Source organism: Bufo gargarizans, chromosome 3 (genome assembly GCF_014858855.1).
Source record: "Bufo gargarizans isolate SCDJY-AF-19 chromosome 3, ASM1485885v1, whole genome shotgun sequence".
Lineage (NCBI taxonomy): Eukaryota > Metazoa > Chordata > Amphibia > Anura > Bufonidae > Bufo > Bufo gargarizans.
In genome coordinates, this window is record NC_058082.1 from 120,379,992 (window position 1) to 120,392,911 (window position 12,920).

General features: G+C 43.5%; 1 protein-coding gene across 3 annotated transcripts in view; it reads left to right on the plus strand.

Moving 5' to 3' along the window:
• PRIM1 (DNA primase subunit 1) overlaps window positions 1-12,920 on the plus strand; it is a 35,877-nt gene that overhangs the window by 12,919 nt on the left and 10,038 nt on the right. For all 3 annotated transcript variants that reach the window (XM_044286085.1, XM_044286086.1, XM_044286087.1), the window contains exons 3-8: window positions 2,678-2,784; window positions 5,533-5,606; window positions 5,898-6,034; window positions 7,563-7,621; window positions 8,157-8,266; window positions 11,533-11,621. In XM_044286085.1, coding sequence (XP_044142020.1) covers window positions 2,678-2,784; window positions 5,533-5,606; window positions 5,898-6,034; window positions 7,563-7,621; window positions 8,157-8,266; window positions 11,533-11,621 — 576 coding nt within the window. The remainder of the gene's footprint in view (window positions 1-2,677; window positions 2,785-5,532; window positions 5,607-5,897; window positions 6,035-7,562; window positions 7,622-8,156; window positions 8,267-11,532; window positions 11,622-12,920) is intronic.

Consider the following 12,920-nt stretch of genomic DNA (forward strand, 5'->3'; position numbering starts at 1 on the left):
GGTGAGAACCACTTAGGCAGAAGCTCGACCTTAATGCTCCTCAGAATCTCGGAAGAAGAATTTCAACCAATAGTGAAGTACATACCACAATGTTGAATCGAAAGAATTTATTATACTCACAAGAAACGCAAGTTTTAGAGCAATTTAAAATTAATACAGAGTGCCCTACCCGGGTTTCGCCATGATGCTTCGTCTGGGTCCAGGACAGTGCTGAGCCGGCTCTCTACGCTCATTACCATCTGAGTTCATCCTGAGGAGCATTAAGGTCGAGCTTCTGCCTAAGTGGTTCTCACCTGGTGATCTAGTTTGTGCCTGTTGAAACGATCCAAATTCCATCTGTCCCTCCGGTTCGGTGAACCGCATCTGAGGTGTGCAGTTTCTGGGTCCAGGACAGTGCTGAGCCGGTTCTCTATGCTCATTACCATCTGAGTTTGTGAGTATAACCTGTACCTAGGTTGCATTCATTTAGAAGTTACTACACTATCGTGCGGTCTCTATTTTATTTCCGAACTCTACATTCCAGTTTGTGTTTGATGTACATGGATGATTCCTTTTGACCGAAGATTGACATAGGAAGAAAATACAAATAACTTTGTGACTTTTGTTTATTTTGAGTATACCCTCCTGCAGCGCAATCCATCTTTCTTTCTATTTTATTGTGCGGACTTTTTGCTCACTTGTGTCCAGGATTTTGCAGCGCTAGAGGATTTGATTCTCTGAACAGAAATTGTATCTTAATTTCCATAACAGTCACTTATTTATGTTGCCCTTAGTTAGGACACCATAAAACTGGTGACAGGTTCCCTTTAAACACCCTGGGTGGCTCAACCTTTTGGCAATTCTAGCCTTCTTGAACATTTAGCTTAGTAAATCTCCCCCATTTTTCCTCCACAGCTTGATCATCATACCACACAGGAGAGGCTTGCACTATCGACATGATTCCTTTTCATACATTTAAAAGGAATATGTCACCCCAATATCTACATTAATACATGAGTAGTACTACAGATAGAGTCCAGATCACAATTTATTTCTTTTTTTTCCTACTGTCCCCCGTAGGGGGCCGGGATTTCCATTTTTTTCGATACTGGGCTGCGCAGTCTAGTATGTTTGAACATGAGTGCCCTTGTTCCCTCTGCAGCACAGGGCAGAAGAAAGCAGTCTCTTCCCTCCCCGCTGTGCTGCTGCTGCCACCAATGAGGAGAGAGGGGCGCCACTAATGATGGGACTTTTTCTGGGTCCAGACTTTAAGTGGCAGGCTACACAGAGCGGCGCCCAGAGATGTCCCTGCACTTACTATTATTCCTGGGCACCGCTCCGTTCGCCTGCTGTGCCCCATTACTGACTCCTGCTCCGTATGCTAATTACTATCGGAGCAATGGGGAGGAGACATCAGCTTCTCTCCTGGGCGTTCCTTCTCCCTGCGCTGCAATTGGACAGTGCTACAGCCAGGGAGAAGGAACGCCCACTAGAGAAGCTGATGTCTCCTCCCCATTGCTCCGATAGTAATTAGCATATGGAGCAGGAGTCAGTAATGGGGCACAGCAGGCGAATGGAGCGGCGCCCAGGAATAATAGTATGTGCTGAGACATCACTGGGCGCCACAGGTTAACCTGAGGGGTTAACTGACGGTCATCTGCTGCCAGTACCTGCCTCCTGTATTAAGGGGTAATTATCTTTGGCACAGTGTGCCCGCCCCTCTCAACCCCTAGTATTAAAATCATTTGTGGCAGTGGCCACAGGGCCTCCTCCTCTTCATTGGTGGCAGTGGCAGCTTCTGATCGGAGCCCCAGCAGTGAAAGCCTGGGGCTCCGATCAGTTACCATGGCAGCCAGGACACTACTGAAGCCCTGGTTGCCATAGTCGGCTCCCTGCTGCTGTATGCACAAAGCACAGATCAGCAGGGAGAGTCTGAGGTCCTATTCATCCTGATAGAGCTCTATCAGGGTGAATAGGACAAGGGATGAAAAGATCCCATGTTCTATCCCCTAAGGGGGAAATAGTTATTAAATAAAGTGTAAAAAAAAACAAAAACACAAATATTAAGTATAAATCGCCTTCTTTCCCAATTTCACATATAAAATATATAAACAATAAATAAACATATCGCCATGTCGGAAAAGTCCAAACTATTAAAATATTAAAAAAATCTATGCGGTGAACGCCGGAACAGAAAAAATAAATATAAACAGCGCGATTCGCCATTTTTTTGAAATGCGGAATGCACATGGCTTTTTTGGTTCATTTTTTCGCATGGTATCGAGTATCGCAATACTTTATGGTATCGAAATCGAATAAAAAAATTTTGGTATCACAACAACTCTAGTCCCCCGTTCCCCCTCTTTCAGCATTCAGAGCTGCATTGAAACCTATTGTGAGGACTGTTGTGCATGCTCAATGCAGTCCTCTCCATTATGTTAGAACAGCACAACAGTCCTGACAATGTATTATAGTGCAGCTGTGAGTGCTAACAGGGGGCACTAGGAAAATAAAATAAAAATAATCATCTGGACTCCTTACCGGCAGAACTACTCGTATATTACTGTAGATAATAGACCAAAGTGAGGGTGACCGATTCCCTTTTTAATGGTTGGACTATTGGGCGGTGGATTATGTGTTTTTTTTTTTTGTTGTTTTGTTCAGTCGATAAGACTCTAATTATGTAGTATTCTTGCAGCCCAGCATGCACAACTCTGTCAAGTCAGGAACATTTCAAGCTCAGGAAAAGGAACTGGTGTTTGATATCGATATGACCGATTATGACGATGTTCGGAGATGCTGCAGGTAAACATTATTTTATGGATAGATTCTCATTGTGAATAGCATTTTTACAGTTGGGGGAGATTTGTCAAACTGGTGTAAAGTAGAACTGGATTGGTAGCTGTGGGCAAGTAAGCCATCTTTACTTTACTCCAGTTTTCATTATTCTCTGCTAAGTAGTTTGCTGCAGTACTCAAACGCGTTTTCCTTCCCTCTAAGATTGCACAAGTGAAGCCCATTGAAACTATAGGGGAGATTTATCACCCTGCGCCTTTATTTTGGTATTAAAAAAAAATAAAAATACATGCAACTTTTTTAAAATGCCACAGTCACATTTATCAGGGCTTCTGTAGATTTCACTTTCACGCAGCAGCAGCCGCCACACAAATATCACTAAGTGTATCAGGCTGGAGTACTGGGGGCTTTAGCTAACAGGATTACCTGGACTGAATACAGTTGTATCCACTTCTCAGCTGAGAGTTGGGCAAGCTGTTAAAGGGGTTGTCCTGCCATATATAATGATGACCTATCGTTGGGATAGGTCATTAATATCTGATCGGCGCCGTCTGACGTCCAGGATCCCGCCAATCATCTATTTGACGAGGAGGCGGTGCTCCATGCCAGCGCTCTCTCCTGGTCTTTACACTGCCAGTCATCTCCTGCTCCATTCGACTGACTGGCCTCATGCACACGACCGTGATGTTTTTTGCGGTCCGCAAACCGCAGATCCGCAAAAAATGGAAGCCGCCTGTGTGCCTTCCGCAATTTGCGGAATTGGTGGCCCATTGTAGACATGTCTATTGTCCACAAAACTGACAAAAATAGGACATGCTATATTATTTTTTTTTTTGTGGGGGGCCTCGGAACGGAGCAACGGATGCGTACAGCACACAGAGTGCTGTCTGCATCTTTTGCGGCCCCATTGAAGTTAATGGGTCCGCATCAGAGTCGCAAAAACTGCGTCTCGGATGCGGACCATACCTATGGTCGTGTGCATGAGGCCTAAGGGTCCATTCACACGTCCGTGTGTGTTTTGCGGACCGCACATCGCCAGCACTTAATAGAAAATGCCTAATAGAATAGGACATGTTCTATTTTTTCTGGGAACGGAATTGCGGACCCGGAAGTCATATTTGGTATTGTCGTGACTGTAACAACCTGCTCTTGAAAAATACCACATGATCTAACCTGTCAGATGAACATTGTAAAAAAATAAAATAAAACCTGTACCAAAACAGCTACAACTGAAAAACATTTTCCTTTTTTTTTTTTTTATTCTTGTGGAACACCTAAAGGGTTAACAAAGTTTGTAAAAATCAGTTTTGAATACCTTGTTTCTAAAATGGGGTCATTTCTGTGTGGTTTCTATTATGTAAGCCTCACAAAGTGACTTCAGACCTGAACTGGCCTGTAACCCCTTAAGGACATGGGGCATACAGGTACGCCCTTGTGTCCTGGTACTTAAGGACACAGGGCATACATGTACGCCCTGTGTATTTTCGATCACCGCGGCGGGCGGTGATCGGAACCCCCCCCCGTGCCTGCCCCCCCCCCCCCCCCCCCCCCCCCCCAATGTATGCGATCGCAGAAAACCGCAGGTCAGTTCAGACCTGCGGTTTTTTGCATTTCCGGATTATTCGGGTCTCTGAAGACCAGATAACCCGGAACAGGATGGTGATGGTGGTGTGATTTCACCCCACCAATCGGCATCCAGCAATCCTGAGTGGTGATGGTGACATCACCACTCAGGATCGCTTCTGATTGGTCTGTGGGCGGTCCGGCGGCAGATTCAAAAGAGGCAGGCGCTCCTCTCTTCCTCCTTTTGTATTCCGGAGCCGGAGGGGAGAGGAGCTGCCTGCACGTGTCTGCCATTGCTGCCAGCAGCACCCGATCTGTGCCCCCAGCACCCCCCATCAGGTACATAGAGAAAGCATAGGGAAAGTTTGGGTTAGGCAGGGGGGAAAAAAAAGGGGAAAGTTAGTTTGTAAACTTTTATTTTGTGTGACCCTATACCCCCAGGGGTGCTGCCTCAGCCCCCCCCCCTCCCCCCACCTTTTTTGGGGTGCAGTTTTTTGCGTACGCTGACTGTGGCCGGCACTCTTAGCGTCCGGCCACTGTTAGCGCATCGCACACCCCACCGCTGATCAACTTCGGACACACACTCCCCTATGGCCCGCCGGACGTTCTTGGCCGAGGAGGCAGACGCATAAGCGTTTTAAAGTTATTAGCACTTAAAGTAACACTGGTCAGATTTGCAAAAAATGGCCTGGTCCTAAGGTGAAATAAGGCTGTGTCCTTAAGGGGTTAAATATTGGGTTTTGGAAATGTTCTTAATGTCAAGACTTGCTTCTAAACTTCTAAGCCTTGTAACATCCCCAAAAAATAAATGTAATTTCCAAAATGATCCAAACATGAAGTAGACATATGAGGAATGTAAAAAGTAATAACTATTTTAGGAGGTATCACTGAGAAATTGAAATTTTTGTTAAATTTTGTATATTTTTTTTTATAAATAAAAATTAAATATTTTGACTCAAAGTTACCACTGTCATGAAGTACAATATGTGACGAGAAAACAATCTCAGAATGGCCTGTATAAGTAAAAGCGTTAGTTATCACCACATAAAGTGACACATGCCAGATATGCAAAAAATGGCCTGGTCCTTAAGGTGAAAAATGACAGTCCTGAAGGGGTTAAGGAATACTTTGGAAAGTGTCATTTTGTCTTCTATTCTGCATTTTTGACTTATCTAATAAATATGTGGTGTCTAGTTCTGCAGATATTTGCAATAAATGCTGGACCTTGATGACCATTGCCATCCGAATCCTGGATCGAGCCCTCCTTGGTAGGCACTTTCTTCTAAAACGAGTTGATATGCTGTGCATGCCTCATTTCCCTGATGAGTGTTCAGCACGGGGGGAAGACGTCTGCTTCTGATATTTGGGTTCTGCGGTCTGTCGATCTTTTGACTGCTTCCCATTACCATTATGGCCCAGATCTGTCAGCAGTTTCCCTGATGATTTCATATGTAGTTTTCCATAAATTATTCCTAAATAATTTTAAAAAGCGACCCCTCTTATTAACACTCTCCAGCATTCTGCACCTGAAGTCACTGTATCCCATCTTTCTTTCTCAGAGGACTTTGGCTTTCATTACCGACTATGGGTTTACTCGGGTAGGAGAGGAGTTCACTGCTGGGTGTGTGATGAGTCGGCAAGAAAACTCTCTCAGGCGGAAAGATCAGCGGTGGCAGAATATTTAACTGTAGTAAAGGTACAGTGATGTCTTATAGTTTTCTGTATTAAAGGGATTGTCCAGGATTGGAAAAACTTGGCTGCTTTCTTCCAGAAACTGCTCCACACCTGTCCATAAGTTGTATCTGATATTGCAGCTCAGCCCCACTCACTTCAATGGAGCGGAGATGCAATAGCACACACAACCTTTGGACCAGTGTGGGTCTGTTTCTAGAAGAAGCTAAGTTTTTCTAATCCTAGACAACCCCTTTACGGAAGTAGTAATCCATATGTGTCACAGAATGGGGACATTATAGATAGTGTTTTTTTTTTTTTTTTTTTTTTTTTTTTTTTTTTTCCTGTTGCATTTCGCTGGAAAGATGAATGTGCTGCAAAGAGATCAACTTTCATACTCATGAACTCGTCAAATCATTTGTATTCAGAATTTGCTGCAATGTCAATTGCCTGGAGTCTCTGTCAACTGGTAATGTTGCAGTTGTGAAGCCCGAAAGTATGTCCAAGGATGAGCCAGTGCCTCCCTTTTCTTTAGCCAGTTATAATTTGCCCAGTTTGATTCTAGGGGTGCTGTTTCAGAGATCTGTAAAAATACCATCAATACGCCAAAATAGGTACAGAGGAAGCAAGACTGGAGCGATATGTAGAATATAGAGTAACTGCGGCATCCAGATCATTTTAAATTAGCACTGCTCATCACTGATGGAGGAAGGTTGATCCATGCATCCAATTTATACCGCAGATTGTTAGAGGTAATAGATTAAAACCACCCAGAGGATCACAGTATAAGTAGGGAGTGCTGGTTGTAATGGCAACAATGCAGATTTTCACCAATTATTAGTAAGGCCTGAGTACCTACCAAATCCCTCTGATACCCATTATGTTAGGAAGTGAACGAGGAAGATCATCCACAAACAGAAAAAGGTCGTCTGAGTAGTGATACCCGGTCCTCTCTAGTCCCATATTTAAATGTTGTTATAGCTGTAGAGGACTGTAATAGGGCCACCAAGGGAAATAGCAGTGGTGAGAGAGGGCAATCTTGACGGGTACCCCAATGAAAGTGAAAAGACAGTATTCACTCTAATTCTAGCCCCAGGGGGCAACATATTAAAGTTTCACTAAATTTACAGAGGAGGAGCCAAATCCAAATTTCTCCAGGACAGCCCACAGGTACTCCCACTCCACAATAGCAAATGCTTATAGTCTTACCACAAGGACCACCCGGGGTCGCTTGGAGATTAAGGTAAAGCCTGTGCAAATTAACGGCTGTGGTCTTAAGAGCCATTTATACGGGCCACGAATCGCATAGATCAGCTGTGTGTTCATAGTAATAACATATTCTGGTCTCTATTTTTCCCGCTATTCTCTAAACAGTTTCTGAAAAACAAGCCGGGCCATCTTTCTGACCACAGGTCCATGACATCATGAGACCTAATCATGCAGCTGTTGACTGAACCATCACGTACATTTATATTTATTCTGGTTTAAACTGTTCTGGTAAATTCGCTTGACATGAGGTTTCTAATAAGTTTAGCAATAATGTTCTCTTGCAGGGAGGAGAAGAAACAATAAAGAAAGTACATCTCTCTGATCCAATTCATCCGTTCTTAAGGTATGTACATCAGTCTCCAGTGCCATTGCCTTCTTCACTGATGATCAAGTGTTGTCAGTTGTTCATTTATTTTTGGGAGGGGCTTTATATCATCTTTTGGTATGACTAGTAGAGCTTAAAATGTGCAAAGCTGGCCATACACATTAGATGTGGATTGGCTGAACCAGCAGATTTTTCTGGGTTCAGTGGTGGCCTGCCAACTGTCCCCTGACGACTGATGTTGAAGGGAGATAAGGATTGTGCATATTGAATTTCATCTTGCCCGATCCATTTGTTCTAAGGAGATAAACCGCTGCCCGGCAGCCGCTTTCTTTCCTCTCCCCATTCACTACCTATGCATGCACATGTATGGCAGGATCGGGAGAGGTGGCTGGCAGCCAAGCGAGCATTCAGCTGATGACTATCTTGTGTATGGCCAGCTTTAGTTTCCTGCTGAAAGATGCTTTACAAAAATTTTAATCTAGCTTTATATTCTGGATTCTTTAGATATTTAGTGCGTAATACATCACTTTATAACATGTTCTTTATGTCACAGGAAATCCATTAAGGTTATTGAGAGATACTTTGAACCATATGCATTGGTGGGTCAGGACATCCTGGACAGTAAGCAGAGCTGGGACAAAGTGTTGTCACTTACTCCAGAAGATATCCTTTTTATTATTTAACTAATCTATGAAGTGACTTATATTTTTAGCACTGGAACTTTGTTTCTTGTAAAGGGGTTGTCTTATTACAGACAATGGTGTCATTGCATCTGACCAATGGGTCCTCTAGCGATCACTGGAATAAAGTGGCAATAGGACTTGGAAAAAGTGATCCAGAATCGCATACCCAATTTTTACTACTTACAGTATCTCACAAAAGTGAGTACACCCCTCACATTTTTGTATATATTTAGTTATTTATTTTCTTTGGACAATCCTGAAGATATGACACCATGATACAATGTAAGGTAGTCAGTGTACAGCTTGTATAACAGTGTAAATTTGGCATGCTCTCAAAATAAATCAACACATAGCTATTAGGGATTAGCGAATCGACTTTGGATTAAACATCCGAAGTCGATTCACCTAAAACCTTGGTTCAATACTGTACGGAGCGAGCGCTCCGTACAGTATTGAAACAAAGTTTTAAGCAAATCGACTTTGTATATTCCATCCGAAGTTGATTCGCTCATCCCAAATAGCCATTAATGTCTAAACCAGGGATCAACAACCTACGGCTGCTGTGAAATTACAACTCCCACCAATTCTAACCCCCACAGAAGTGAATGAAGCATTTTGGGAGTTGTAGTTTCTGAACAGCTCGAGTTCTGGAGGTTGCTGACAAACAGTCTAAACCATTGGCAACAAAAGCGAGTACACCCCTAAGTGAAAATGGTCAAATTGTTCCCAATTAGACATTTTCCCTTCCCGGTGTGATGTGACTCGTTGGTGTTACAAGGTCTCAGGTGTGAGTGGGGAACAGGTGTGTTATCCGTCTCATATTGGTCACTGGAAGTTCAAGATGGCACCTCATGGCCAAGAACTCTCTGAGGATCTGAAAAAAAGAATGGCCTCCTAGGCAATGAGAAGATTGTCAACACCCTGAAACTGAGCTGGAACATGGTGGCCAAGACCATACAGCGGTTTAACAAGACAGGTTCCACTCAGAACAGGCCTCGCCATGATGCACAAGAAAGCCTGCAAACCGTTTGCAGAAGACAAGCAGACTAAAGACATGGATTACTGGCACCATGTCCTGTGGTCTGATGAGACCAAGATAAACTTATTTGGTTCAGATGGTGTCAAGCGTGTGTGGCGGCAAGCAGTTGAAGAAAAGTGTGTCTTGCCTACAGTCAAGCATGGTGGTGAGAGTGTCATGGTTTGGGGCTGCATGAGCTCTGCCAACTATGGGGAGCTACAGTTCATTGATGGAACCATAAATGTCAACATGCACTGTGACATCCCCTCCCATCTGGAAACTGGGCCACAGGGCAGTATACCAACATAATGTCCACAATCACACCTCTAAGATGACCACTGCCTTGCTAAAGAAACCGAGGGCTATGCTAGGTCTACACAACGACATTTGCCGCACGACATTTTGTTGCACCAATGTCACGCGGCAATTTTTATAATGGCAGACTATGGTGTTGCACTGCGACATGCTGCGACGCAACAGTTGCAGAAAATCCCTTCAAGAGGGATTTTTCTACGACTCGCAGTCGCAGCAGGTCACATGTTGCAGTGTGACACCATAGACTGCCATTATAAAAATTGTCGCGCGACATTGGCGCAACAAAATGTTGCGCGACAAATGTTGCAGTGTAGTTGTGCCCTATCTGACGCACAACTTATTGTCGCGCGACAAATGTCGTGTAGACCTAGCCTAAAGGTGCTCGACTGGCCAAGCATGTCTCCAGACCTAAAACCCTTTTGAGCATCTGTGGGGCATCCTCAAATGGAAGGTGGCGGAGCGCAAGGTCTGTAACTGGAAGAGGATTCCAGTGGCATCCTGTGAAGCTCTAGTTAACTCCTTGTCCAAGAGAGTTAAGGCAGTGCTGGAAAATAATGGTGGCCACACAAAGTTTTGACTTTGAGTTATTTTGAGGGCACATCAAATTTACACTGTTATACAAGCTGTACACTGGCTACTTTACATTGTATCAAAGTGTCCTATCTTCAGTGTTGTCCCATGAATAGCTATAATAAAATATGTACAAGTCTGTGAGGGGTGTACTCACTTTTGTGAGATACTGAATATGAAGAATCAACATAGAACACATGCATTGTCCCGATGCTATAGTTATTGGTTTCAGGTGGCAGAGTATTAGCATTGGGACAAATAGGTATTTTCAGGGGGGAAAATGTCAGTAGATTCTACAACTATCTTTTATTGTATTGTCTTGTTCTATTATTTGACACAACTAGGTCTGAAACGATTAGTTGATTTGATCGGTGTAATCGAGGCAAAAAATCCTCAATGCATTTTCCCTGCATCGAGGATTCGTTTAAATCACATGACCAGGGAGCTTGAGTGAAATTAAGCTTTTCACTCACCGATCTGTGGCCTCCCAACTCTGCACCGCACTGCAGGGCCTTCTGTGGCCTCCCAACTCGACACCGCACTTCAGGGCCTTGGGTTTACACATTGTCAGCGCGCTGGCTCACTCTGTGTGACATCAGGTCCCAGTGCATGCTGGGATGAAGACGCGTCTCCTGCGGACTCTATGTGTCAGCGCACGCCGCGCTGCCAGGGAAGGTAAGTATAAAGTCAGCGGCAGGGCAAATAGGGGCACCTGATATTTGGCATTGGCATGGGGGGAGAGGGGTTAATGATGGCACCTGTGATTTGGCATAGAGGGGCTGATCTAGGGGAGTGGGGGACATGGTGGATGGCATGGAGGCACTGGGGAAGGGGGACATCATGGCAGCCAGTGAACTTCGGCAGTCTGTTCCTCCACCGGGACAGGCTGCCGGAGTTCACAACATAACCTTAGATACACATTCTGGCAGAAGGAGTATACCGTATTGGGTATAGCCAGATGCAGCCAGCTATATGCTCTCATTGACTATAATGCGGTTCAAGGCCATGTGTGTTTTTTTTTTTTTTTTTTTTTTCCTGGGCCAGACCCCATTAGTCAATCGCTGCAGCAACCGTCAGTATCCAGATATACCAGATATGGTACATTCTGGCTGTTCTGTCAGAATGTACTGTATATTGCAGCTGTGAAAGAAGCCTTGTGTGCACAATTATTTGCTATACCACTGTAATAAATAAAAAATATTGTTTTTATAAAGGAATACGTTATTTTAAGAAAGTTTTTCTTATTAGATTAATCGCTAAAAATAATAGAATACTCGATTAATAAAATATTTGTTTACTGACGCCCTAGACACAACTGTTGTTTCCTTAATGTCAGTAACCACCAGCGCGAGAGACTCTGCTGCATGACTTCCAGAAAGCACGATCTTCTGTAGATCGCTGGGAGAGGCTAAAGAAAAGTTTAAATAATCTGGTGTGTAAATCTTCATGGCTCTCTGTGACAGCTTGGGCTTTATGCTTTTTATCTTAAAGGCTCTTCTACATGGGCCAAGGATTGGGTAACATATTGGGGATTCGCGTTCATATGAATGTTTGTTCCTAGTAAATGTGCTGCCAATCGCCCCCAAAAAAGGATTGGTTTTTACATCGGGTAATCACATCTTTTTAGTGGCACATAAAATCATAATTTGTCTGCAGCACATCATCCTGTGTAAAGAGAGATGAACTGCTGGAAAGCAATGAATGATGGCTTTCTCCCATCCAGAGGGGATCATTGCTATATATAAATTCAGCAATTCTCTCTGCTCGTGATCAGGTAATTATTGGGAATATTTGGTTTGTTCCAATAATTGCACTGGACCATGTAAAAGGACCTTTACTCCTGTATTTTTATCATTTTATTCTGATTAGAGGCATCTTTATTTTTTTATTAATTTTTTACTTTCCAGAAATCACTGGGTTGTGTCAAGTGACTGATTCTGAGCTAAAATGCCAGTAAGGGCTCATGCACACGACCTTAAGCGGTGCAGGAAATATGGCCCGTGTGTAGGCTGCATCTCCCAGACCGACGGCATTCCGTCTGACCTAAACTCACTGCATCATAAATCACCATCTGAGTCTATTATACTGTATTCACATCATCATGCGAGTACAGTACAATAGACCTGTGGCCAGATAGGAACTAACTCAATCATAAATCACAATGATGCAGTGAGTTCAGGTCAGATGAGCTGCAGTCAGTTGGGTTGATGCAGCCATTACATGGGCCATGTTTCCTTGTCTGCGCACGGTCTTGTACTTGAGCCTGATTGGTGTAATTGTTTCTGGAAAATAAAAGCAAAATAACCAATTTAGATGGTCAATATAAGAAATGTATATCTGATATATGGTGAAAATAAGAAACTTTGTAATATATCTTATGAGAGAAATATGTATTTTTCTCCCACTAGCGGCTCACTCCTCTTCATCCATCTTCTCTATTGACTTTTATGGGCAATATGTCTATATCCCTGAACTTTCTCCTCCTCCCTCTTTCCCTCCATAGATTTCTATGAGAAGCATGTAGTCTGAATCTTTCAGTGAGCTGGCAGTCTGTACCGTCTCTCCAGATGGATTCAGCAGAAGATGTTACCTTGGGAAGAGGGGGAGACCTTTTTTTTTTTTTCTCTGATGAGATATATTACGTAGTCTCTGTATTATTATTCATTACGTTTATTTCAAAGCTTGTTGACTTGCAGTTATCCTTTAACTTTGTCTTTGGCATCTTCTGCCC